Genomic DNA, 26,880 nt, shown 5'->3' on the forward strand with positions numbered 1-26,880 from the left:
GTGAGACCATCTTCAACCATTAACATCTAACGTAAATCTATATTTTTGAGTCATAGTTTTGCAAAGTAAATATATTGTGGTGACAGAAGAAGCAAAATTCACCAAATCAAAACCTGTGGTGAAAGCTTTTAATTATCTTTTTAGGTCATTGAAGCACTTTTCTTTATCTTTATGCATGAACATATAACATTTTTTTATTGTAATAAGTGAGTTATAGGAAGGCAGCTTCATGGTTGTTATACAATTGGTGAGTAGTTTGCAAAATTTTAAATGGGACTCAAAACTATTGGTTTCTTTAAACACTAAAACACAAAAGGTTATACCTTGTCAAAAGAAAAGCAGCATATACATGGAGAAAAAGTTGGCACACTCTTTTTTAGCTAATTTTCTTCCTTGGCCTCTAATCTAACATATCCAAGACTCACAGGTTAAGTTTCTCCGGGGTTGACCAAATATTTAAAAAATGATCCCTCTCTCTCACATACTCTCATACACATATAATTAGTTATTATGTATAAACAATTTGTGTAACAATTATAGTCATTGTATTTCTTGAAAGTTAAAGTCATACACCGTCTTTTTTATAGACTATTTTTACCTTTCTCGAACCGGCGAAGAAAATCCTACCCCTACTCAGCTGAATAATTAAATATATTGTCATATAACAAAATTACCTTAAGCTTAATACTACTTTCTCTGTTTGACTTTTTGAAGAAAAGTAAAATGAGAGAGTGAGTAAAATATGTGACTCATTTTTAATATTAGTTTTATATTGGATTGTAGTGTAAATAATTAGTGGAACGTGGTGTCCACATACGAAAACTTTCAAAAAGTAAAATGAGAGAGTGAGTAAAATATGTGACTCATTTTTAATATTAGTTTTATATTGGATTGTAGTGTAAATAATTAGTGGAACGTGGTGTCCACATACTAAAACTAGAATAAAGTAAATAGTTCTATAAATCACGGACAAGGCAGCTGGGGTGCCAATTGTTGTAGCTATAAACAAGGTATCTTGAAATTTGTAGTATTTTTCAATTCTGATTTTATCTTTTGTTTCGATGGAGCTCTAATTTCTTTGTCTACTCAATGTAGATAGATAAGGATGGAGCTAATCCAGACCGAGTTGTGCAAGATTTTTCTTCCGTCGGCCTGATGCCTGAAGAATGGGGTGGTGATATACCAATGCTTAAGGTGACAAAACTTTTAACTTGATTTCGCAGTTTTAAGAGAAAAAGAATACTTGATTTCATACTTTATGGTGCTAGAGTTCTCATGGAGTGTTCTGTAACAGATTAGTGCTCAAAAAGGGGAGAATGTCGATGACATGCTTGAAACGATCATGCTTGTTGCTGAGGTAACTTCTAATTATACATATTATTAGTGATTTAGTATGACTATATATACGGTTGGCATAATTTCACTTGTTCACTTTTATGGGCTAAAGGTGTGAGGTTCAACTCGGTGAAAATATTGTCAATTTTGTTTATACTTGTTTATGCTTTGTTAGTTTGTTATGTCGAAGTTAATTCTCAGTTTCTGCATCAATTTTGTATTTCAAGTTGCAAGTATTGAAGGCAAATCCACATAGAAATGCTAAAGGAACAGCCATTGAAGCTGGTCTTGATAAATCCAAAGGGCCTGTAGCTACTGTCATTGTGCAAAATGGAACACTCAGAAAAGGGGACACAGTAGTTTGTGGTGAAGCATTCGGAAAGGTTCGTTTATGAAAGATCTTGTGTGCTTTCTTCATTTATCGCTTATTCTGAAAGATTCCTTCTTTGCGAATGTCAGGTGCGGGCTCTATTTGATGATATAGGAAAGCAAGTTGATGAAGCAGGACCCTCTATTCCTGTACAGGTAAATTAATGGTTATAGTATATGTTATATTTAGCTATTTTCACAACCCCATAATGTAAGATGTAATAATCTATTATACATGCAATGTTCTTGCTAGTTATATTAGGAAATCATATGTAGTTGACTGCACTAGAATAAAAAACAAATTTAGTGGACTCACGAACTCTTTGCTCAAATTTAGTTTTCACAAACTATCCTTTCTCTTTCTCAACCTATATGGAATATAACTTACTATGATGCTCCACAACAGTTTCGCAGGTAATAGGGTTGAATAAAGTTCCTTCAGCTGGTGATGAGTTTGAGGTTGTTGGTTCCCTTGCCGTTGCTCGAGAAAAGGCAGAGTCACGAGCAGAGTTTTTAAGAAATGAACGTATAACAGAAAAAGCAGGGGATGGAAAAGTTACACTTTCTTCTTTTGCTTCTGCTGTTTCAGCAGGAAAAAGTGCTGGATTAGATTTGCACCAACTCAATATCGTCCAGAAGGTTGACTTTCAGGTATGCGTATATGCTTTAAGACCTTGGGTACGTAGTAAAAGATATGGAGTTGTTAGATGATGTGGTCAGCTTCATCTGGTATTAAAGCAATCTTAAATGATGACTAGGGATCCATAGAGGCTGTCAGACAAGCCCTGCAGGTGCTTCCTCAAGACAACATTACTCTCAAGTTCCTACTGCAAGCAACCGGGGATGTGAGTACGAGTGATGTTGACCTTGCTGTGGCTAGCAAAGCTATTATTTTTGGATTCAATGTCAAAGCACCTGGCTCAGTGAAGAAGTATGCGGATAACAAAAACGTTGAAGTTCGGCTTTACAAAGTTATCTATGAACTCATTGATGATGTGCGGAAAGCGATGGAGGGACTCTTGGACTCATTTAACGTTATCGTGGCTGTTAGTGATTCTATTTTCATTAAGACTGAAAAATTCAGCATTTTATGTGTCTGCTTTAATGGGTTTCTTATAGCAGGGATCTTGTGAGATTTGATCTTTCTTTAAGTAGCCTTTTGTTAGACATTTCCTACTGTTTACAAACCTACACGGTTGAACTGGAATTTAATTGTGGGAAAATTTATCAGCTTACCATCTTGATATGACTGAGATCTTCAGTTCTTTCCTCCCCCTTCGATTGGTTTTTAATAAAGACATAAGCTCGACTGGATGGCACGCGAAAAGAAGCAGCCTAGTTGAGTAGACAGGCTGAGGTTGAAGAAGATTCGACTGAAAGTCTGCATTAATAATGTTGTTACTACTCATGTTATCAATGATTAAGAAATTAAAGTTTTTTGTGTTTTCTTTGGCAGGAACAACTGCCAATAGGTTCTGCAGAAGTAAGAGCTGTATTAGTAGTGGCAGCGGCCGTGTTGCTGGATGCATGGTGACAGAGGGAAAAGTCGTTAAAGACTGTGGAATACGTGTCCTGAGGAAAGGAAAAGAAGTTCACATTGGCGTTGTTGGTTCCTTGAAACGGGTCAAGGAGATGGTGAAAGAGGTCATTTTCATAATCCTTTTAGGCACAAATTCAGCTCTAGACTTTGAGTGTGCTTCTAACAGGTGAATGCGGGGCTCGAATGTGGAGTTGGAACTGAGGATTTCAAGGATTGGGAGGTTGGGGGGCCTTCAATACAGTGCAAAAGAGAAGAACACTCGAAGAGGCTTCCGCCTCAATGTCAGCTGCATTAGAAGATGTCAGAATACAGCTTTAGTGAAGACATCACAATACAAAAATTTTGAAGCTTAGTATGAATTCCCCTCACAATGGCTCGAGGAATTTGACTCGTGCAAGGTGCAAACCAGTCTACTTGTGCCTGCATATTATGAGTCCATGGTGGCCTGCTCGATACAAATGCATTGTTGCCTTGATGCCGTTGCTACTGTAAATAATTACGTACGTCGCGGTAGATCTTTTCTTTATTAGTTTTGTTTTGTTTTGTTTAGGGGGATAGGTTTTACGTTGAGAAAACTACAGAAATTACATGTTATAGATGCAGTTGGAAAAAAAAAGAAAAGAAAATGAGCTAATCTATTTTAGTGTAACATGAAACTATATTTCCATAGTGGTAAATTATTTTTTGCAACTCTTTAAGGTGCTATTACATTTCCATGTTCCTTCAAGAAGTTCTCCAAACAATGTGGTTTATTTTTTTTTTCAAAATACAAATCACCAATTTACCCCATGATCGTGATGACTCGATGCTGATCTATTAACTGCAAGATTAAAGTGAAAAATATTACAGGTATATCACGTCTCCTGTGGTCATGGTGACTCATCAATGTAACATCTTGCTAATTAAATTGTCTATCATCATCTCAACGCCTTATAAAATTGGCATACCAAACAAGTAGTAAAATATCAAATTAAAATGAAGTATGCTTAAAATAAAGCTAGTATGAATAGAATAACATTTTTTCATAATTTGAAAGCATGTCATAGCACACATTGCCATGGATGTACCAAAATCCAATCCCTTGGATTAACGATCTTTGATTAAGAATAAAAAAGATCTTTGATTAAGAATAAAAATACAATGACATCATTTTTACATTTTATCTGTATTCTAGTTTCAATATTAAATTGATAAAAAAAATGAATAAAAAGCTAGTATAATAACAATTGAAAATACGAATTAATTTCAATGTTTGTGATCAAAAGTTTTCGCGTTCGAATACACCGTGACACCTCATTCAAATCAAATGATACAACAAAAAAAACTATTTCCACCAAATCATTTGGTTTCCTCTCATTTTAAGATTTATCACTGGTTTAATCGGGAGTAAATAAATAACTAATATTTCTCTCTTAAGAATGTGATCACAATACACTAATTTTATTTAGGAAAATCCCAAATTTACTGCAAAAGGTAAAAGATCTACTAATGGTCATGGATCATAATTGATACAGTACTTAAATAATTAATTTTCTATATAAGCACAAATATTACAATTTTACCCGCTTCAAATATTCAAATTTGAAAATCTTCATCACAACGGCACAACGAAATTAACGGGCTCTCTCTCTCTCTCCCCACTTTCTCTTCTCACTCACTGAGCCTCTGAAGACGGTGGTGATTTTTACCAAAAGCATTATAATCCCACTTTTTTCATCTTTTTCCCTCTTGAAACCGAACGATTGTAATAAGTGCTCTTTTAAATTTTTATTTAATTTTTGGTGGTTTTCAAATCTGAAATGGAGATTGGTCCTTTATCAATGGCAGATTTTGAATGGAATGACCCACTTCTTATAACTGACGTTTCTTCCCTTCAACATCGCGATCAAAGTCAAACTCATTGTGAGATTATCCACTGCTCAATTTAGTTCATAGAAATGTCAATTTTTCAAATCCCTAACAATTTGTAAACCCTTTCGGTTTCCCCAAATTTCAGGCGAATCGCCGATTTCGATGATGGAGATCGCGGATGGATCTAGCACGGCTAAGTTTGACGGTAATGTGATCGAATTCATTCGTTTTCATCATCACATTTGGCATTTAGTTAATGTTTCGATTGTTTCGTTTAATTTTTTGAATTTCAAGAAATTCTCATCTTGAATGAATATTTTCGATTAATTGAACATGTGCTAATTTTAGGCCATTCAGCATTGGGGTTTTCATTGGCGTCGCCTGATTTAGTATGCGTAGGATCGCCTGATTTCACTATTCAAAGATATGAGGAATCGCCCGTGTGTTTGTTGGGTGAAAGAGTTGATGTCTCTTTAGAAAATGGGATTAAGGGTTCTGAAATGAGGGATTCCTTTGAGGGCACAGTTGCAAAGATGGATGATTTGTTAGCTGAGGCTTCTTTCGAGCTCGCCTCAGCTCCACTAGTCGAAGAGGGTTTGTCGAACAATGAGGGATCTACAAGGAGTGAAGGTGAGATGCATTTCTACAAGGAGTATGTAGAGTTTCAACAGCTTTGATGTTTTCTCATTGATGACTGTATGCATTTCTTTGTTGATTTCAGGTCTCGATGGGGTTGAACTATCTGGAGAAGTCGAGTTTCAGTGCTTGCCTCCTAGCAAATCGCTTAATGTATGATCTTAATTTCACAAATCTAGTTAGATGTTGATTAGTTAAGCTCGGGTCAGACTGACTAAATGTTGTATACTTTGTAGGAGGGAGAGAATTGTTCTACTGAGGGAGAAATTGTTGGGCTTCAAGTGGAACATGAAGGTAGGTCGGCTGCATTTCCACAAGGTGTATGTTGAGTTAATCAGCTTTGATGTTTTCTGATGGATGATTGTATACATTGCTTTGTTGATTTCAGGTCTCGATGGAGTTGAACTATCTGGAGAAGTCGAGTTTCAGTGCTTGCCTCCTCATAAATCGCTTAATGTATCTTTTTAATTTCATAATTAAGTTAAACATTTGTTAGTTAAGCTCGGGTCACAGATTTGACTGACTAAATTTTGTAGGAGGAAGCAAATTGCTCCACTGAGGGAGAAATTGTTGGGCTTGGAGTGGAACATGAATTACAGAAGGAGCTCTCGGACACTAAGAAGGTTTTGGAGGAGCTGAAGAGGGAATACAATCTCAAGAGTAGAGAATGCCAAGAAGCTTGGAATTCTTTAAAAGAACTTCAAAGTGAGCTTATGCGAAAATCAATGCATGTTGGATCATTGGGTGAGGAGTCATTTTAGTCACGTTAATCATGTTTCCATTGATGATCAGTTCTTGCACTTTGTGCTGACTTTTCATTCTCTAGCTTTTGCAATTGAGGGCCAAGTCAAAGAAAAAGGCAAATGGTTTTCATCACTACGAGATTTGACAAGAAAATTGAAGGTATTGTAAGATTTTAATGCCATTCCAGTTTAGCTGGGTCGCGTTTTTATTGATTTTGGGTTTGATCATGACAGATTCTGAAGATGGAGCATATCACGCTTTCAGAAGAGGCGTCTCTCTTCAAGCAGTACGTTGTGGAGATGGAGGGTGTCAAATCCACTCTGCTATCTACATGTACTGTTATACACTATTTTAACTATCAATCTTCAAATCCTTCTGCTTCTGTTTAGATTTATATGTGTGTATAATGATTGACAGTGAGTACGCAAGTACAACTACACGAAGATATTAAAACTAAGTTTCTCCAAGAGGCCAAGGAAAGGAAAGAACTCTACAACAAAGTGTTGTCACTGAAAGGTAAGGGATAAAATCATTCTTGAATCTTGATTTTTATATTGGAATGTGAAGAACCTTGATAAATAACTTTGCACAGGAAACATTAGAGTATTTTGCCGCTGTCGTCCTATGAACTCCAACGAGATTGATGGAGGAGCTTCAGTGGCAGTCGACTTTGAGGCTGCAAGGGATGGTGAAATAACTGTTAAATCAAACGGGGTATCTAAAAAGACCTTTAAGTTCGATGCTGTCTTCAGTCCAGAAGCTGACCAAAGTAATTGCCCTCAGAACCATGCTTTAACAATTTATTTATATAGCTGTTCTCTTACATCACTTTCCTCTTTGCTTCTTGAGTGCAGCTCATGTTTTTGAGGAGACAGCCCCCCTAGCAACTTCAGTTCTCGATGGATATAATGTTTGTATATTTGCTTATGGACAAACCGGAACTGGCAAGACTTTTACTATGGAGGGAACAACTGAAGCCCGGGGAGTTAACTTCAGAACTCTTGAGGAGCTATTTCACATCATGGAGGAACGAAAGAGCACATTCCGATATGAAGTATCAGTGAGTGTGTTGGAGGTTTATAATGAGCAGATAAGGGATTTGCTAGTTTCGGATTCACAGCCTGCAGCAAGTTCAAAGAGGTAGATCTTTCATAGATCCCCGGGCATCATGCATTACTCCGTTTGTGTAGTGCAACACATAGTCTGTGATATGCTTTATTCTATACCGTTATTAATGTTCCATTTGAATTGGCATAATAAATGCAGGCTTGAGATAAAACAAGTAGGCGAGGGAGGACATCATGTTCCGGGATTAGTTGAGGCACGAGTGAAAAATGTGAGTGAAGTCTGGGATGTCCTTCGGACTGGCAGTAACGGGAGGGCAGTTGGATCAACCAATGCAAATGAACACAGCAGCCGATCACACTGGTTTGTATTTCTGTGCACCTTATTCCATTGTATGTCACTATCAAGAAGGTAAATCAATGCTGAAATGATGTATTTCTTGGATACAGCATGCACTGTGTGATGGTGAAGGGCGAGAACATACTAAACGGAGAATGCACAAGAAGCAAGCTTTGGCTGGTTGACTTAGCGGGGAGCGAGAGAATAGCCAAGACAGAAGTGCAGGGAGAAAGACTGAAAGAAACTCAAAACATTAATAGATCACTTTCTGCACTCGGAGACGTGATATCTTCTCTTGCTACTAGAAGTCCGCACATCCCATTTAGGTACAGAAATCATAGTAGTCACTTAGTCATTGCAATGTGAGATTCCGTTCGCTGTTATTTTGCTAATTTTTTTGCTTTTAATTTGGCATAGGAATTCCAAACTGACCCACTTGCTCCAAGACTCTTTAGGTATGAAGAAAAATTCATTCGGGCATCTTTCTTCAGCACTTTTCCCTATTCACGTGATAAATAATTGCACAGGTGCTGTAATTTCTAACTACTTGAATTGCAGGAGGGGACTCCAAGACCTTGATGTTTGTGCAGATCAGTCCCAACGAAAATGACCTAACTGAGACCCTTTGCTCTCTAAATTTTGCTAGTAGAGTTCGTGGAATCGAGTTAGGTCCTGCAAAGAAGCAAATGGACAACAAGACTGAGCTATTCAAATACAAACAAATGGTAATCATAGCAACTGCAATATGCAATTCCTTTTTTCGAACAACATAGTTCATGTTTCCTTCTCATTTGTGATATCTGGCAAAGTGTGTTTACACATTACAAGTTTTGTGTTTGAAGGCTGAGAAACTCAAACTAGACATGAAGGCAAAGGATTTGCAAGTTCGAAAATTGGAGGACACCAACTATAGTCTCGAGGTAAAGATAAAAGAGAGAGATATGAAAACCCGAAACCTTCAAGAAAAGGTATGTTCATATTCTCGATACACATTCTATCTCAGCACACATTTCAGTATAGTCACTGAACAAAATAATATCAGATCAAAGAATTGGAGTCACAATTGATGGTGGAGAGGAAGTTAGCAAGGCAGCATGTGGACTCCAAAATTGCGGAGCAGCTGCAGCGACAAGAAATGAAACAACAGCACGAGGAACACCGGTCTGAACTAGGGAAATTTCATCCTCTTACAACTATAGTGCAGGGAGCCAAATCTCAAGTGGAAAGCAAAGATCAAACAAATGTTTCTCTTTCTGCTGAAGACGATGATGACTTCTCATTCTATCCCATTCCCATGGATGGAACTGCCAGGAACGAAGTAATGGATAAAGAAAACAACCCTGAGATGGCTCAACAACTACGCCCTCAAAAGCAGACGGGCAGAGCGTCTGCCTGTCCAACTGTTCAGAAGGTTTATGCCACACCAAGTCTACGTCGCTACTCTCTCATTCCTCAGCCAACTTTACCAGGAACACCTAAGCCACCGCCTACCTCTTTTCTGCCACTGACTCCGGTTCAGGTCAATAAGGCCGAATATGGGGCTGAGCTCGCAGGCTTTCCAGGGCAAATACCTTGTGAAAGTCCAAAAGATCAAAGAAACAGAATCAAGAAACTGAATAGTGCACTAAGGAAAAGCCTCCATAAGAAAATCAACACGAAGGGTCCAATGCAGCCGCCCCTTCGTAGGATTGGTGTTAATGTTGGTATGGAGAAGGTCAGAGTCTCGATCGGGGGGCGAGGGAAAATGGGCCAACGGGTGCTTCTTGGGAATGCTAGAAGAGCAGTAAAGGATGTTCAGCAGAAGCAAAGCCACAGAGAGAAAGAAAGAGGATGGAACATTGGAACAACCTCAGCTAGGACTCTTCTTTAGTGGTTTGAACTCTTCATGTTTCATGAATTTATCAAGTTAATGCATAGGGATTTCTCTTTTTTTTTCAGTTTCTTTTTTCGATTTTTTGATTGATGATGCTTATCATCTCATGGCAGTGTTTATTTGTTTGATGAGAGTAGATTTGATTTGCTAGTGTACATAAACAAATGAAACTGGATTGAATCTTGTGTTTTTTATCAATCATTTGGCATTTGTATCATCGTTGGCAATGTTGTATTTGGCCTTTGTTATATCATTCCTATGCTCCTGGTAAGTATTGCACCTAATTTTTAGAGCTGATGCTGACCTAGCTCACCAGGTGCGGCATCTTCGTCTAATCATTTGAGATTGAGATTTACTTATATTCTTTATTTCTCATCCATTGTTGGAGATCGGTGAAGTGAAGGGTCGATAAACTAAAAGTTGAGATGAGAGAGCATTATCACGTGCCAACTGCATGCAGCCTAATTATTATTTCTACCATTTTCATTATTTTAATGGATGTATGTAATGATGCATTAATTAAGTTGACCGGCACTGCACCAAATAATTGATGAATTATTCAAGGAACAAAAACCCCTGCCCTCATTTTATACCACTTATTTCTACAACTATATATATTTCCTTTAATAGGAGTGTAATAATTCACGATAAAAATGCAGCTCAATGGATAGCTGATCATTAGTAAAGAAAATGTTGATCAAAATGAAAATTATTTACAATATCACTTTATGTCAAAGATTATATAAAATCAAACAAGTAAAATTCAATGAAGATGAGTCTATGTAGTGGTGCTTGGTTTAACTATTACCACATCGGCTGAGAGAGTAAGTTATATGTGTATAAAATAAGTGATATGGGATTATGTAGACATGGGGTGTGGGGCTGGGTTACACGCGCTAATTTACTGAACCCTAAACTCGTTTCTGTAATCAGAGTTAGTTGGATTTGGGTTGTTTCGCCGAGTGTGTTTTCCCGTTAAAAAAACCGTCGATGCCACGCGCGTGTAGACTCGGAGTCGTTTTCTCTCCCCTCCGGTTAGTGATTAGGGTGTGCTGCTGCTTGCCATGTGTCTACACATGATTTGTGGTCACTCACTATTCCTCACCGCCGGTGCACCCCTCTTTTTGCTGTAATTAATTTATTTGGAACACAAATACTCCCTCCGCCCGTCATTGGGAAAGTTCCAAATACCCCCTCCGCCCGTCATTTGGAAAGGAAAATTGATGAGAAAAGATAGTGGAATATGAACCTATTTTTATATTTTAAAATAAGTTAGTGGAAAGTGATGTGTACCTACCATTTATAGTAAAAGTGAACCGAGACTCCTAATGGCGGATGAACTAAAATGGTATATCGGGACTCCTAAGTGTATCCACAATAGGGGCGGCGCGCCGGCCGCCCCGGAGTCGCCGCAGCCACGCTTGCCTATTGTGCAGGAAACATTCGCCCCGGCTTAGCCGGGTGAGAGGCAGCGGAAAGGCCATCGCCGAGTAGACGGCGAGGACTCGGCGGGGCGGGTTGGGGTGGGGAGCGGCGATGCCCGCGGCGGTGGACAAATCTTTTTTTAAAATTTATTTTAATTGCCTATAAATACACCACATTCCCCTCATTATTTTCACACCATTCCAACTCTTTATTCATACTTTGTCTCTCTAAAATTTGTGGATTCCATTGCTATTAAAAATGGATGATTTATTTTAATTGCCTATAAATACACCTCATTCCCCTCAATTTTAATTTATTTAATTAGTCGTTTTTTCTAATTATGTATAGTCCGATAATTTTAATCTTCATTGAATTCAAATATACAAAGAATAAAATAAAGTGAAATGTGGCGAAAAAAGTGTCCAAGGTTGTCCACTGTTGCTGTGGAAACTTTTTTTGTGGCTGTGGACAAATCAGAAGTGGCTGGGAATAAAAAAAGTGGCTTGTCTAGGGAAGTGTCCTCCCTATTGTTAATACTCTAATGGCGGACGGAGGGAGTAGTACTTGTCCATTTAAATACTAAGCATAGGAAACTTTTTAAAATTATTTTTTTCTAGAGTCGACCTTCTGCAACAAGATTTGATGCAATAAGGGTACGGGACAAAGTCTGGAAGATCTATAAATGATAAATCGATAGTCAGTAAATTGTTGAAGAACAAGCATACATGAAGCCCATAACTAATATGGAATTGAAGTCAAATTCATGTCACATATCATATGAATTTATTGGTGTTTTTGAATCGAAATGGTGAAGTACAGTTCATTGTATATGGTCGCTATCCATATTTATTTTCATCAGATAGTAAGATTTTCTTTGGGTTTTGTCGGAATCTTTTATGTCCAAAAAAAAGTTTGTAAGGATTGAAGGAAAAATTAAAGTAAGGGAATCCACACATCATATCTCATATAGTGGAATAAGTGAAGTTAATGCTCATATAAGATCTGATTAAAGAGGAGAGTGGGATGCATGTGTGGTGATATATATAATTAACTCAAAAGTTTGGTACATTATATTGTTATTAATAGTAATACTTGCTAACATACTACGTGTCTACATATGAACTAAATATCTTCTCAAAATATGACATTCATGAGATATGCCCTAAATTTGTTATCCATATTAATTACCAATGTGAAATTACTATTTTCAACTTTTGCACAAACATGATACTACTTTTTTATTTAGAGTATCACACCAGAAACTAAAGCACAATTATGATACAAATTTGCTTATATTGTTTCACACTTACAGTATTCCACTTATTTATAACTTTATCATACATGATCCATCATTTATAATTAAAGATTTGTGTTGGATAGCCTCAATGGATCACGAATGACACAAAATTAGGGTGAGGTTGATTAGGGCTTGACCGACCTCAGTGCTGGCCCACATAGATAGTAAAAATTCACCAAATTCAACCTTCGAAGTCAGGATTGAAATTCAGTTCTTTTTTCACCCGTTATCCATTCCCATAAACACACACTACACTCTCTTCGAAGATCAAAACAAACTGTGACCACGTAGTTGCATGAACCTAACACGTCATCAACATTAATTTTATGTTCTCTCCGTTCCACAATAGTAGAGGCATTTTTTCGGCACGGAGATTAAGAAAAATTGTGTTAAATGAATTAAGTAAAGAAAGAATAAAGTAGGAAAGGGAAAAAATAGACAGATAGAGATAGAATAAAGTAAGAATGAAGAAATGTGTTGACTTTTACTAAAAAAGAAAATGACTCTACTACTATGGAATGTACCAAAATGTTAAAAATGACTCTGCTACTATGGAATGTACCAAAATGTTAAAAATGACTCTACTATTATGGAATGGAGGGAGTATAAAAGGGTAACAACGCATGCACTCCACAACCAAATCCAATCAATGGATCAAAACGACCCAATCTACTCCTTAACAGATTCCGATCTCAGCTTCACCTCCACCACCACCGCCACCACCCTCTCCGCCCGCTCCAGCTTCAACGAATCCCGCCTCTCCCCCGCCCCCACTCCCAATCCCCACCCCCGTCCCCACCGCACTCACCACAACCCCAACTGGACCGCCATCACCTCCACCGCCGCCCTCTCCCCCTCCGGCTCCCTCCACCTCGGCTATCTCAATCTCCTCCGCCTCGTAGGCTCCGGCAACCTCGGCCGCGTCTTCCACTGCCGCCTCCGCGGCCACGACCAATCCAATTTCGCCCTCAAAGTCGTCGACCGCGAAACCCTAACCCCCAAAAAGCTCGCCGACGTCGAAACGGAGGCGCGAATCCTCTCCGCCTTAGACCACCCCTTCCTCCCCACGCTGTACGCACGTGTGGAGGCCTCTCACTACACGTGCCTCCTCATCGACTTCTGCCCCAACGGCGACCTGCATTCCTTGCTCCGCAGCCAGCCCCGCCGCCGCCTGCCGCTCCAGTCCGTCAGATTCTTCGCCGCCGAAGTCCTCCTCGCCGTCGAGTACCTCCACGCGCAGGGGATCGTCTACCGCGATCTCAAGCCGGAGAACATCCTCCTCCGCGAAGACGGCCACGTCATGCTCTCCGATTTCGATCTCTCCTTCCAATCCGACGTTTCCCCAACCCTAGATCGGCACCGCAACATCGTCTCCTCCTCCTCCCCTTCCTGCTTCGGCAACCGCCGATCGGAAACACAGATCGCGGAATTCTCAGCTGAACCGACCGCGGCGTTCTCGCGATCGCGCGTCGGAACTCACGAGTACCTAGCGCCGGAGCTCGTCGGCGGCGAGGGACACGGCAGCGGAGTCGATTGGTGGGCGTTTGGAATCCTGATCTACGAGCTTCTGTACGGAACGACGCCGTTTAAGGGAGGGAGCAAGGAGAGCACGCTTCGGAATATAGCGGATTCGGAAAAGGTGAGGTTTCCGGCGGCGGAGGAGGAGGACGGCGGCGGGATGGTGGAGGCGCGGGATTTGATTGAGAAGCTGCTGGTGAAGGATCCGACGCGGAGGCTAGGGTGCGCCAAGGGTGCGACGGAGATAAAGCGCCACGTGTTTTTTAGCGGGATAAAGTGGCCGTTGATCAGGACGTACCTGCCGCCGGAGGTGCCGGGGATGGTGGTGGAGCGGGTTCGGAGCAGGGCGGGTGTGGGGGGAACTCCGCCGCGGGGGCGGCGGTGCATTTGGAAGAGGCTAACCGATTTTGTGAGGATTAAGGGGTCGTCTAAGTATAGGTTGAACTCTAATCATAATTATTACTCTTATGTTAATCACAAGATATGAGGGTTTTGGTTGATTAAGATTTTGTGTGAATATTTGGTGTAAACTAATTTGTAGATGTCAATGAGCAACAAAAGTTCAAATAACAAGAGATTTACGTCGTTCAGTATGAAATCAATGACTCTTATCAGTAGGCGGACGCAGAAAAAATTATAGAAGGAGCACAATATATACTTTTATATCCGTAAATAATTGTCTCATATTCCTATTTTCTTTTTCATTCGTCGAAGAATAATTATCTTATTTCCCCTGGTAATGGACTTCACATTTAATTTTCATCACACAAATATTATTAATTTTATCATAAAAATTTATACTATGTATAAGTATTTCTCAAATTTAAATCGAAACACCTCAAACTCTAACCATAACATCTTAAATTTAAATTTATGTAAAAATCAATTATTTCTCAATCAATCACAACATCTTATATGAATTAAACTACACATTCAATCCAGTCCAGAGCATTTGTCCTAGTGGCAAGGAGCTTAGACATTATTGCATAAGGTGTCGAGTTCGAGAACCTCAGTTGTAATAATTTCCTCATATCTATAGTATAGGAGTTTATTTGTAATTTCCTCCCTATCTATAGTATATGAGTTTATTTGTAATTTCCTCCCTTATATAGGAGTTAATTAAAAAAAACTAAGAGTAAAAAGATGAATTATACTACTAAAAGTAAATATTAAAAATTGTTATAAAATAAATACTCCTTTGGTTTATTATATTGAAAAGAAAAGGAGTAAAAAGATGAATTAGTCAGTAAACCTACAAAATTGAAGTAACCAGTTTTATAACGTGAGACACGCCTTGGCACTACTTTTAAAACTCAATTTGCACTATTTAAAAAACAGTAACTTATTAGTAGTACTCCATAAAATAGGCATTATTTACTTTGAGAGTTATGTCATCTTCTTTCCCAAAGGCCAAAGCCACGGTAATCGATTATTCTTCATTTGCATCTGTAGATCTTTCAAATGGAAATTCATTTCAGCCCCTTCTACTATCATTCAATCTCCAACTATTTAATCTTCAATAGTATTAATTTGACAAGAGCTAAATATGATTTTTGTGAAAATTTCAAAAAATTAGCAACAGAAAACAATAAGAAAAAAAAAGTTGAGAAGGGCTTAAGCCTCTTGTTGGCTCTTACTTTGTCCGCCCCTGACTCTTATATTTGATTCAAACTCTTGGAGATTATAAAATGAATGAATTCAAGATAAACCAGAAGATAAATGTGATATTTATCAATTATCTTATCCAAAAACTAATCCAAGCTGAATTAAAGTTAATCAATAAAAAATAACCCAACGAAACTCAAAAGTGACGCACAATACATGTTTATGTGAGTGGGCATATTTTTTATTCTCAGTTTAACCCCAGATTTTATGGAATTAACATATTTGACCCGTAGCCTACTTTACAGAAGCCTCCTCACTTAAGTCCCAAATTCGTAATTAACATATTTGACCCGTAGCCTCACTTTCCCAAAATCAGCACTCGCCAACCTCCGCAGTTCGCTCGTCTGCTCCTGCCACTGGCGACCGTACGCCGGCGATCGTTTGTTTTTGAAGCTTTCGGCGAGCGTTATGAAGATGAGCTGAATATCTCCACGAGCTATTGACGCCGCTCTCCTCCCCGCCTCTCTCATCGTCAGCTATCCGCCATCGGTATTAGTACGGTTGAAACCCTCTCTTTTCCTTCATTACGTTACTGTTGCTATTCTAGGCTGTGGCTGTGGTGTTAGTTAGTGATTCAGCCAGAAACGAGTCTGCAAAAATACGTTAAAGTGCGAAAGTTTGATTAATTTTGTACGTCTGTTAGCCGTCGATCGAGTGTGTGTGTGTTTAGAAGGTATGGTGATTTGTAGTGCGAATCGAGGAGGTCGATTGTACATGAAAAGGAATTTATTCAGGCTGAGCGCACCAAAGATGCTAAGTATTACTACTATTTAGGAATAAATGTCAACTACTAAGGCGAGAATTAGGTATTTGATCAAGCATTTTCAACGTTAAAATTGATTTAAGAAGAGAATGAATCATCACTTCATTTCAAATAGTCATGGATATGTCGTAAATGTATGTTGATTTACAAGCATTTTCATTGAAGGTTATGTCAGTTTCTGTGTTCCGTTCCTTGATTTATATATGTATGATAACCGTATTATACACTAGATCAGTGTATAAGTAAATGCATGTATAGAAATACAATCCAATGAATATGGTAGCATCATTATTTGTGCATACTTATGATGCCAGCTTCCATTTTGGATAATATCATTTGAAGAATTTGCTTTACAGCTACTTGTGGTTGTAATTGTATTGCTATTTTTGTCTGATAATCATTTACTTTCTGTGTGAAAATATTTCAGGTGCATTGATGTACAACGAAGACCAACTATTGTGGTTTGCTGGAACAAGCACAGTTTTCCTTAGATTGGCCTTCTGACTTCATAAAACCGAATCATCTCTCTGAAGTATACCTACAGATGGACCAAGGAAGGTCACATTCTAGAGCCCGAGGCTCAGGCTCTACACCGTCGGAGGAATCATCTTTGGATCTTGAAAAGTACAGTTGCAATCATTCCTTCCACACTTCACTAAGCCCATCATCGCTTCAACCTCACGCAACAGGGGGGCAACATTGTGAGAGTAGTGCTGCATACTTTTCGTGGCCCTGTCGAATAAAAGATGATGCTGAAGAGAGGGCAAACTATTTTGCTAACCTACAGAAAACTGTCTTACCTGAAAGTATTGGACCATTGCCAGAAGGTCAGCGAGCAAATACGTTGCTGGAGCTCATGACAATTAGGGCCTTTCACAGCAAAATCCTTCGCTGCTATAGTCTTGGCACAGCAATTGGCTTCCGTATTCGACGTGGTGTTTTGACAAACATACCAGCTATACTCGTCTTTGTATCAAGGAAAGTTCACAAGCAATGGCTTACGCCACTCCAGTGTCTGCCAACTGCTTTGGAGGTGAAAGAAAATGCTTATGTTTTTGGCTTGGAACCTTCAATTCATTGAAAATGCTTGCTTAAAATTTTCTCATTGTCTAAAAAAGTAAAAATAAACAGTTTGAGGAGAATGTTAGATCTAAAGTTGGCACTCCTTACCTTATTTTTCTCTTTTGCAATGTCCTTTTTTAAGTTTTATTTTTATTTAGTTTGAAGGATCAGCATGCTTGAAATAGTAAGAGACTAAGAGTAGATGCCTCAGGGGTGAGGAGGGATGTATGGTGAAGAGTTACTTTCTGAGCGTTAATGCAAATTCTTGATATCTAAATGATATTTTTCTCTGCTCAGGGACCAGGGGGCATCTGGTGTGATGTGGATGTGGTGGAATTTTCTTATTTTGGTGCGCCAGAGCCTACACCTAAAGAACAATTATATACTGAGATTGTTGATGATCTGCGCGGGAGTGATCCCTGTATTGGTTCCGGCTCTCAGGTACTCAAAAAATCTCATCCGCTTGACATTACCTTAGGAGGATGCTATAATAATGTTAAAATGAAAACTTTCTATTTCTTCCCCCCCCCCCCCCCTCTTTTTCCTTAATATGAAGAATTTTGGACAATGTTAGATTGCGTTTCTTGTTCATTTTTTCCGCTAATGCTCTACCTCACCGCAATTTTCATCATCAGGTTGCAAACCAGGAGACATATGGAACATTAGGTGCTATTGTAAGGAGTCAAACAGGCAGTAGACAAGTTGGTTTTCTCACAAATCGCCATGTTGCAGTTGATCTAGATTACCCAAATCAGAAGATGTTTCATCCTTTACCACCAACCCTTGGACCTGGGGTTTATCTTGGTGCAGTTGAGCGAGCAACTTCATTCATCAGAGATGATTTATGGTTTGGGATATTTGCTGGCATTAATCCAGGTTATATATTTTGTATCTATTCGCTAGATCAGATCCCATTCAGTTGGAAGAATAGATACACTATGATTAATTAGAAAAAAGTGGTTTACTTAGTACAAAGTGAAAAATAAGTTACTTATTAATTAATCAAGTCACTGAACTGATAAAATTATTAGTTCAAACAAAAATTAAATTTAAGAAGATAGATTTATTTTGAAAGGAATTTAAGTAGTATATTCTACATTTTAAGACTAGCAACATTTGGATGTTGGATCCATAATTCCACTCGCTGCTGCTGTTTGATGAGATTATATTGCTGCCTTGTTGGTATTTCCCTCTCCTTTCTTCCATTTACCGCCTGAACTTAATCACCCCTCATAATTTGGGTTTATTTATAACCTCTAAGTTAACTGAATGATGCAATTCTGAATTTATGCAGAGACATTTGTAAGAGCGGATGGTGCCTTTATACCGTTCACAGATGATTTTGACATGAGCTCTGTAACTACATCTGTGAAGGGGATAGGAGAGATTGGAAATGTCAAAACCATTGACTTACAGTCCACAATTGATAGTCTTGTAGGAAAGCAAGTAACGAAGGTTGGAAGAAGTTCTGGTTTGACTACTGGAACTGTATTGGCATATGCTCTCGAGTACAATGATGAAAAAGGGATATGTTTTTTGACTGATTTTCTAGTTGTTGGTGAGAACCAACAAACATTTGATCTTGAAGGGGATAGTGGGAGTCTCATCATAATGAAGGGTGAAAATGGTGAGAAAGCACGACCAATCGGGATAATCTGGGGTGGAACTGCCAATAGGGGCCGTCTTAAGCTAAAAGTCGGTCAACCTCCAGAAAACTGGACAAGTGGTGTTGATCTTGGACGGCTTCTCAATTTCCTCGAACTTGATCTGATCACTGCTGATGAAGCACTAAGAGGTTGATATTATTTTGTTTTAAAAGTTGAGAATATTGACTTATCCATGTCATCTTAATCTTTTATTGCCTTTGCATCTCTATAGTTGCAGTTAAAGAACAAAGAGCTGCTTCCATGACCGTGGTTGGTTCAACCGCAGGGGACTCATCGCCTCCTGAAGTAATGCTCCCCAAGGACAAATCCGAGCCTCTTGGTCTCCACATCCAACACATCCCCTTGGAGGACGGTGCAGTTGGGCCGGATATAAATTCGTCCCCCAAAGAAAGCAGTGTATTTGATTTGGAAGATGGAGCGAACACAGGTCTAAATTTCGAGCATCAATTCATACCCAGCTACAATGTGAAGCCCCCTATGCATCACGATGATCGACAAGATAGAGTGGATTCTGAGAATCTGTCTGCCTTGAGAAACGCCTGTGATCAGGACCTAAATTTTTCTTTGCAGCTGGTCGAGAACGAGCCCAAGAGAAGGAAATCCGAGCCTGCACCTTCACCTGGGATGGAGTAACCAAAGTGGTTGCTTTTTTATGATTGATGATTGTCCAGTTTCTTGGTGGTGTTTTTGGTCCTTATTGGTAACCTCTCTCTCTCTCTCTCTCTCCACCTGACATTGTTTTTGGATTAAGTTGTAGGTAGAGAAAAGTGTTCAGCCGTCGCTACCAAGGCCGCCGGCTGGTTTCTATTTCAAAATGTAAATGATGAGATTGAATTTTGGTACTAATTTTAACATATGTTTTGTTTTGTTTTGTTTTGGTTGAAAGGGCTTGTCCGAGGGCCACTTAATCTAACATATTTGACGATGAAGCTTAGGTTGATTGGTAAGATGTTTATACACCAATCATTAATATCGATTGAGCAGCTATCTCAATTACTACGAGGGATGTCTGGTTAACCAAAACTGGTGGTTATAATTTCCAAACTGAAACCATCTTATTATTCATAGCTGGCAGTTCCTATTTTCAAACCAAAACCATCTTAATGATTCTACCCATCCAGATCTAGTTCTAATATTTTTCACATTAGAAACAGCGGTAAGCTATCGATTTTGGCACAAGACCATAAAAAAACTAGAAAATTGGTAAAACCAACGAGAAACAAGGGGAGATTGGAAAAAGCCAGCAAAAACGTCAGTTTTAATCAGAACCAGAATAATCAGTTCCAGTTGATATGGTCGGGTCAGGTCGGTTATGGTTCCACTCCCTTGGAACCGAAGCAGCCTGCTCCGAACAAAAACCGACAACAAATGTAGTATACACAACTCCCTCCACGTTCACCAAAACCAAAACCAAATGGAACGATGCCTGTAGATTTTATAACATTAAAAATTGCAATACATCCAAAACTCCTCGACAGACCGCATTCAAAACTGGTAAGTCTATAAAAATGAGGATTGAGCTACGGACAAAAATGAGGATTGAGCTACGGACAAAAATAATTCTGTGCAGCTGCGCCGCCTCGGCAAGACTTACATAACTCAACCAACCGGGTTATCTCAGTTTGCATCCGCAAAATATTTACAACCATATTCATCGAATGTGAACAGATTACACTCTCGCCAAAACTGCTGCAAGACCAAAATATGAAAAATGAACACAAACTATGCATAAGATCATACAGACACTGTTATATCAAACATTGAAGTGCGAAGCATACCGTGTCTTGCTCAGTTAAGTTCCAGATAGTTACTTCTCTTGGCTAAATGATTTGAGACGCTCAACCAATTTTGCTTTCAGTGATTTGGGAACCTTAGAAAGAAAAGCTCTCTTCGCTTGTGAAACGAGTAAGCTCCTGCTCAACCACCATATATACACTTATATTAATGAGGTGTTCGCAGGAATATCTCAAAACTCAGAATGAAGAAGACAAAACATCCACCCGTACAAATACCACTAAACCAAATGCATCAACAAACAAAGTCAAGTATGGAAACCAACCAGCTTGGAGCCAAAGCAACAATTAAGACTGGATTTTAAGAAAATTATAAATACAAGAGAGCTCACTTCTTCTCGTCGTCATTCAGTGCAGAACTCCCTGTTTCTTGACACAACTTTTTTGTTGCCTGCATGAAACTGCGCACTTCCTCGGACCATCCACATGAACTTAGAATCACGGAAGCTTCCTCCCCAATCCTGAGGTATGTGAAAACATTATTTAGTAAAAAGAACTTAGTCCTGGGGAAAGCATGATGCATTTTCAGAGCAGAACAATGAGATAATTAGAAAAAAGTTCAATTCTCTACTTAATTATTCAAGTAAAGGGACATACGATTCCTTGAATGCTTCCACTCTTGCACGAGATTGGTCATCTTTGGCAAAAAAGATGCACGGACAATCATCTTCTATCTTCCTCTTCACACATGAGTTGTTAGAGGCCCCAATATTTCCATTGGGTAAGTCTTGGCAATTACGACTTATTTGTGAGTCAGTCATGTGAGCAGATCCATTTACTTCTGACAATCTTTTCTTTAAGGAGTTCACAGCCATAGGCCCACTGCCATTACTGTGTGGAAAACAAGATAACCCTTCCCCAGTACTCTGAATATCAGCTGACATTTTACCAATACAATTACTGTCACTTGTCAGCTCAGTTCTCTCCTTTTCGACTGAAGTAGGTGAAGCTGCTATGTGTCCATTTTCCTCCACGGGCTCTTTCTTAAGAATGACAATCCTCATATTCCCATGGGCAAGGACCTTACTGGTATTCCCAGAGTCACTAAGCGTTCTCTGCTGACTAGGGCACTCACCATCATTCTTAGATTTAACTGAATCGCTTGTCTGACTGTGGAGGCCTGAAGACTCTTGAATGTCTACGTGTTTCACACTAGCACCGGACGTTTGTTCATCAGTTGAGTTGCAAGAACTTAACTGAAGCGAAGTGATATTACTCGTCTCAGGTTGGTTATCGGATAGATCTCCCATATTAGCAGGGGTCTCCACATTATCAGACCTTTGGCATGTATGTGTCTTAGTGCCATTGGTCTTAAGGATATTATTTGACCTGTTAGTCTTAGAATGATTGGCAGAAATTTTCATGCTAAATGGTTTCTCTGCACAACCTGACTTCAGGATAAAGGATCTACTGCCATTAGTTGACTTGTTGGCCTCTTGAAGATGATTGGAATTTTGTTTGTTACAAACAGATTTATCTGTAGAACCAGAGTTTGGCATTGTTGATAATTTATTGCCATTTGACTCATGTTTCTTAGATCCATTAACCACTGCATCAACCTGAGTCCTAGGCCTCTGTTTTGCACGGGAGAAGAAAAGCATATACACTTTTTCTGATAAAACCTCCTGCAGGGTTGAGACTGAAACATAAGAATCATTGCAGCAGTACCAGCGGCCAATCGCATCCTGATTATACAAACCAAGTCAGACTAATATACCTCTGGTTACAAACCAAAGTCAAGAGAAATCAATTTGAAGAAATGCAATAACTCTAAAAAGACCTTGATATATGCATAGTAGTGCCCAGAATCGGGAGAGAAACCTGAATGTACAACAGTACCAAAGAGGTTATATTCAGGGTGTTGATCCTGCATAAAAAGACATCATTTGTGAATCAGGATAAATTACTACATAACAATCTTATGATAATTGAATTCTTTTCACACCTATCTAAGAAAATCAATTACCAAACATTTTTCAATTACATATGAAAAAGCTAATGATATAGTTTCCAGATAGAACAGCCTCAACTCAAACATTTCATCAGTGCATGATAAATTTAATCCATGTTTATCAAACAATAAAAGGATATCCTGAATCAAATGTGAAGATACTGCTTTAAACTGACGACCTATCTGGTAAATGATAAAGACTTTGAATCCAGTCCACAGAGCAAACTCAAGGATGCCAATTATAATTTCCAGATTATGCGATCATGTGAGAAGATGAATGGAAAAAAAAGTTGCCTGAGAGAATTTATTTAGAATAAAAAAGAAGATTGACAGTGAGATCATATAATGGAGGTGGAAGAGCAGCTAAATTACTCAAACTGGTTAGGCCAAAGGTGCACATAATAGAAAGTGGTGGAAATATAGGAACTATAAAGGTGCAGGAAAGGTTACTCATTGGAACTTCGCATTCCCTCCATTGCATAAAAGAGGATGTAATTAAGTGCGAGATCGATATGACCGAAGTACAGCACAAACTTTTGAGTATCAAGGGGTGCAGCAAAAAGTTTACAGGATTGGCAACATGAAATAGTAATTAATGAAAGAGGAACATAAAGAAGGGTGTTAGCATATTTACAAGTTTGTCTCGGTATTCGGCAACTTTTCATGCTTAGAGGAAGAAAAAGAATAGATAAACTGTATCCAGTAATGTACCTTGCTTCCTTTGCACATGTGACTTGACAGCACCAATATCTCGTCAAATGCAATGGGCTTATCAATCTTCGAACCAAATATACTCTCAAACCTCTAACCATAAAAAAAAGAAGATAAGGAAACAATATTATTCAAATATTCTAAACCAAACTTAACAAATAAAATAAGTCCCAGTAACTACCATACCTTTAATTGAATTACAAGAACATTTGGAGCTTCAAGAATCGACATTTGCTTCCTTGCTGCGACCAATTTCTTACATCTAAACAGGAACAAGTTTCCATGACAGGGAGTCAGAATTTAAACCAGCAGTAACAAAAGCAAAATATGTGGGTGTAGTTATATGAGTAACGAACAACATGGTGTGGACAAGTAAACTAATCCATGTTCATAAAACTAAGAAAGCAATATACTTACTTATCACACTTGTATTTATTATTTCCATCCAAGACCTCAGGCTGAAAAAACTTCTGCAAAGCTTCTCGGAGTGATCCACTATGCAAAATATCCAGACTTATATCCATTATCTCGTCCACCTTATTTGACTCAGCCCCACATGACAAACATTTTACTTGGCTCTGTAACGCCCCTCCAAAGATCTCCTTGATCACCGTTTCTCCAGCCCCAGCAATATCACCACCATTGGCAGTCCCATTTCTCCCGCGCTGTAGCTGCTGCAACTTCTTTAATCTTAAGCAGGTATTATGGCATGAATCAATCACATAACGCAAAAATTCATGTGCATCCTCTTGCCTCCCAGTGCGAAAATGCTCAGCATAAATACGCAGACAGCTATTTATCTTTATGGGAGCATCTGAAACTGCTTCACTACTCAAAGAGCGAGCAATTCGTTTCTCTAATATACAGAATGGACAATCACCCTTCTTCTCCTTTCCTGCCCCAAAGTCGCCTATAAATATTTATGGTGTTTATAAGTTTTTGGTCTCAAGTATCCACTATTCATCATTATACCATTGGCAAACACTTATGTTAACTATACGTTAGAGAACATTTGTGCTGACTATAGTATCTTATAATAGCCCATTAATGAGGCCAGGCTATATGAAAATAAATTTATAATATCATGAAAAATGCAATTGAAAGCTCTAGCCACTGAAAAGGACAAACCAGGGTCATTTAATTCTACTTCTCAACATCTCATCAACAAAATGTCTCTAGTCATAAACAGCTATTATCCATTTGAGTTTAATTCCCTATAAAGTTAGCCTCGATACCATCTCAACTCTTTCTAGCTTCATTCCCCTATAAACTACACACCTCCAGACCATTAGCGACAATATATACGCAAACTCAATCTAATTACTTAGAAAATACTTTACAAATCTAACCTGTATCCCACTGTTATAACATTAATTACATCAGCTCCACTCCTGAATGTCAACTACGAACTAGTACAATAACTGTGTAATTCCAAAGTAAATCTTACAAATCTAGATGAGCGCATCAAGTTTTTTCTCCAAATAACAAGCATAACTTCAAAATTATTAAACACTGCCAACTGAAATCCTATACTCCGCTACAGTAAATACCACAATTAGATTTTAAAAAATCAAATTAAAGTAAAATCAAACCATAATAACAACCAAATGCACGAGATTCAGTAATTATCACGGAGAATAGCAACCGACACATGGAAACAAAACGGAACTCAGCACAAAACACTAACACACACACACATAGATGTAGAGAGAGAGAGAGAGAGAGAGGGAGAGAGACGAGGAGGCGTACAAACGGAGGAGTGGAGGTAGCGGAGGCATAAATTAGCGAGGGGAGGGGTGTAGGTGAGGCACTGTAGAACGGAGTTGATGTAGCAGGTGTTGCCGAGGTTCCGGAGCCCTAGCGGCGGCGAGCCGTGCCTCCGCTTCAGCGACTTGAGAAGGCTCGGCTGCCACGTCATCTGCAGCATGACCATCAACGCGCCGCCGCACCATTGGCCGGCCGCCACCTCCGAGATCGCATCAGATGCTCTCCTTCGTCGGATTTTCCCTTTTCCTTTTTTTCTCGATTGAAATGAATCGGGAGCTAAAGAGGGGGTTTCTTTCTGGAGTTGGAGGTTTTCAATTAGTAGTTATTTTCAGTTTTTATTGGTTTTCTTCTTTTCTTTCCTCGCTTTGTCATTATTTTTTGTTATTATAGAAAATATTTGTAATTCGAATAATCAAATCGAATCATATTGAATTAATTTTGACTGTTTGGATTTTGTTGAGAATTTTGAAAATCCTGATTATTGGAATTAAATTGAAATAATTTTGAGCGTTTGGATTTAATTGAAAATTTTTAAAATCCAAATTATATTTAATACTATACATACAGCATTTGTATTTAAATTAAGCTATATTCCTTGCATATTTCTAGTCTATATATAATGACTAAAATATTCTTTTGATTTTTTTAATTTCTCGAATTTTACAGATCTTTCGATTTGTTTCGGTTGCAATTATAAACATTTCGGATTGGTTATGAATTATACTTACAAAATTCAGATAATTTTGTGTAAGGAAAAAACTGGAATCTGAATACTCGGAAACTCAATGAGCGGGAGAATATGGATCGTGGGCCCATAGAGCTACAGTCTCAACTTGGGCCTCAATAGTTGGGCTTGGTTTATAGTTTTTAACTTTATTGCTCTCTTTCTGAAAAAAATTCTATAGTTACTATATTAGCTTCTCAATTAAATAAAAATTATACTAGATTGACTATTTTATCTCTATAGCGTCAAACTAAGAAGAAGAAGAAAATAATTATGAAGTATATTCCCTTCTCTTGATGTATAATACTCCATCCATTCAATAGTAGTAGAGTCATTTTGACATTTGGTATTCCATAGGAGTGGAGTCATTTCCCTTTTTTAGTAAAAGTTAACACATTTCTTATTATTTACTTTACTCTCTCTTACTTTATTCTCCTTTCATCTCTTTACATTTCCTACTTTATTCTTTCTTTACTTAACTCACTTAACACAATTTTTCTTAAATCGCGTGCAAAAAATAAACGCGTCAACTACTGTCGAACGGAGGGAGTACTATAGATACTAGACATATATTTATCAAATGTATAACTTTTACAGGTGACCTTCTATCAAGTTTTCTTTTACAGTAAAAAATGCAGAATGCAGTGAAGAAATTCATTTTCCATCATCTTAAACATGAAATTTTGCCCTTGGTTGACTGGTCCTAAAGCCAGGATTTTCTTGTGAAATTCTCATACATTCAATTTTAAAATGTTTTTACTGGGATGATGAAATGCAAGTTTATT

At 38.5% G+C, this 26,880-nt stretch overlaps 5 protein-coding genes across 10 annotated transcripts; 4 read left to right on the forward strand and 1 right to left on the reverse strand.

The window, feature by feature from the left end:
* The first annotated feature begins 229 nt into the window (after positions 1 to 229).
* Positions 230 to 3,562, forward strand: LOC121768562 (translation initiation factor IF-2, chloroplastic-like). Its single transcript, XM_042165097.1, is given in 12 exon segments — positions 230 to 247; positions 975 to 1,010; positions 1,096 to 1,194; positions 1,295 to 1,357; positions 1,563 to 1,718; positions 1,795 to 1,860; positions 2,119 to 2,355; positions 2,463 to 2,738; positions 3,161 to 3,197; positions 3,200 to 3,348; positions 3,411 to 3,468; positions 3,471 to 3,562. Coding segments are annotated over 12 exon segments (1,287 nt in total).
* Positions 3,563 to 4,839: 1,277 nt separating this feature from the next.
* LOC121767869 (kinesin-like protein KIN-14Q) lies at positions 4,840 to 9,950 on the forward strand. Of its 3 annotated transcripts, none has more exons than XM_042164198.1 (19): positions 4,840 to 4,988; positions 5,072 to 5,146; positions 5,241 to 5,300; positions 5,444 to 5,725; positions 5,817 to 5,884; positions 5,968 to 6,025; positions 6,120 to 6,187; positions 6,268 to 6,475; positions 6,558 to 6,634; positions 6,709 to 6,808; positions 6,893 to 6,991; positions 7,068 to 7,244; positions 7,330 to 7,615; positions 7,742 to 7,903; positions 7,990 to 8,205; positions 8,297 to 8,334; positions 8,438 to 8,604; positions 8,722 to 8,847; positions 8,922 to 9,950. In XM_042164198.1, the coding sequence occupies exons 3-19, from the start codon at positions 5,258 to 5,260 to the stop codon at positions 9,747 to 9,749; spliced, it is 3,003 nt and encodes a 1,000-aa protein (XP_042020132.1). In that variant the 5' UTR covers positions 4,840 to 4,988; positions 5,072 to 5,146; positions 5,241 to 5,257; the 3' UTR covers positions 9,750 to 9,950. The 3 variants fall into 3 exon arrangements, with proteins under 3 accessions (XP_042020132.1, XP_042020131.1, XP_042020133.1); XM_042164199.1 differs by having other exon boundaries at positions 4,878 to 4,918; XM_042164197.1 differs by having other exon boundaries at positions 4,840 to 5,146.
* Positions 9,951 to 13,123: 3,173 nt separating this feature from the next.
* On the forward strand, positions 13,124 to 14,480 carry LOC121767821 (serine/threonine-protein kinase WAG1-like). Its single transcript, XM_042164149.1, has one exon. The coding sequence runs from the start codon at positions 13,124 to 13,126 to the stop codon at positions 14,477 to 14,479; it is 1,356 nt and encodes a 451-aa protein (XP_042020083.1). The 3' UTR covers position 14,480.
* Positions 14,481 to 15,946: 1,466 nt separating this feature from the next.
* Positions 15,947 to 20,025, forward strand: LOC121767350 (protein NARROW LEAF 1-like). Of its 3 annotated transcripts, none has more exons than XM_042163605.1 (6): positions 15,947 to 16,157; positions 16,848 to 17,453; positions 17,780 to 17,923; positions 18,118 to 18,358; positions 18,777 to 19,277; positions 19,361 to 20,025. In XM_042163605.1, exons 2-6 carry the CDS (start codon positions 16,965 to 16,967, stop codon positions 19,780 to 19,782), a joined length of 1,797 nt encoding a protein of 598 aa, XP_042019539.1. In that variant the 5' UTR covers positions 15,947 to 16,157; positions 16,848 to 16,964; the 3' UTR covers positions 19,783 to 20,025. The 3 variants fall into 3 exon arrangements, with proteins under 3 accessions (XP_042019539.1, XP_042019541.1, XP_042019540.1); XM_042163607.1 differs by having other exon boundaries at positions 15,947 to 16,152; XM_042163606.1 differs by having other exon boundaries at positions 15,947 to 16,146.
* A 532-nt stretch (positions 20,026 to 20,557) lies between these two features.
* Positions 20,558 to 25,691, reverse strand: LOC121766362 (ubiquitin carboxyl-terminal hydrolase 25-like). 2 transcript variants are annotated; one of them, XM_042162638.1, is made up of 9 exons: positions 25,354 to 25,691; positions 24,022 to 24,514; positions 23,791 to 23,866; positions 23,605 to 23,697; positions 22,723 to 22,809; positions 21,540 to 22,627; positions 21,275 to 21,403; positions 20,928 to 21,062; positions 20,558 to 20,835 (listed from the first exon to the last, which is right to left on the reverse strand). In XM_042162638.1, the coding sequence occupies exons 1-8, from the start codon at positions 25,535 to 25,537 to the stop codon at positions 20,957 to 20,959; spliced, it is 2,256 nt and encodes a 751-aa protein (XP_042018572.1). In that variant the 5' UTR covers positions 25,538 to 25,691; the 3' UTR covers positions 20,558 to 20,835; positions 20,928 to 20,956. The 2 variants fall into 2 exon arrangements, with proteins under 2 accessions (XP_042018572.1, XP_042018571.1); XM_042162637.1 differs by having other exon boundaries at positions 20,558 to 20,838.
* Positions 25,692 to 26,880: the final 1,189 nt, after the last annotated feature.

This window comes from Salvia splendens, chromosome 15 (assembly GCF_004379255.2).
Source record: "Salvia splendens isolate huo1 chromosome 15, SspV2, whole genome shotgun sequence".
NCBI lineage: Eukaryota > Viridiplantae > Streptophyta > Magnoliopsida > Lamiales > Lamiaceae > Salvia > Salvia splendens.

Coding starts and splice junctions, on each gene's coding strand:
- LOC121767869 (XM_042164197.1), top strand. CDS start 5,044: ATGGAGATTGGTCCTTTATCAATGGCAGATTTTGAATGGAATGACCCA. Junction 5,301..5,443: donor TAGCACGGCTAAGTTTGACG/GTAATGTGATCG, acceptor TGCTAATTTTAG/GCCATTCAGCATTGGGGTTT. Junction 8,605..8,721: donor TATTCAAATACAAACAAATG/GTAATCATAGCA, acceptor TTGTGTTTGAAG/GCTGAGAAACTCAAACTAGA.
- LOC121767821 (XM_042164149.1), top strand. CDS start 13,124: ATGGATCAAAACGACCCAATCTACTCCTTAACAGATTCCGATCTCAGC.
- LOC121767350 (XM_042163605.1), top strand. CDS start 16,965: ATGGACCAAGGAAGGTCACATTCTAGAGCCCGAGGCTCAGGCTCTACA. Junction 17,454..17,779: donor GTCTGCCAACTGCTTTGGAG/GTGAAAGAAAAT, acceptor TTCTCTGCTCAG/GGACCAGGGGGCATCTGGTG. Junction 18,359..18,776: donor ATTTGCTGGCATTAATCCAG/GTTATATATTTT, acceptor GAATTTATGCAG/AGACATTTGTAAGAGCGGAT.
- LOC121766362 (XM_042162638.1), bottom strand. CDS start 25,537: ATGGTCATGCTGCAGATGACGTGGCAGCCGAGCCTTCTCAAGTCGCTG. Junction 23,698..23,790: donor TTCTTGTAATTCAATTAAAG/GTATGGTAGTTA, acceptor TTTTATGGTTAG/AGGTTTGAGAGTATATTTGG. Junction 22,810..23,604: donor ACATGTGCAAAGGAAGCAAG/GTACATTACTGG, acceptor CTTTTTATGCAG/GATCAACACCCTGAATATAA.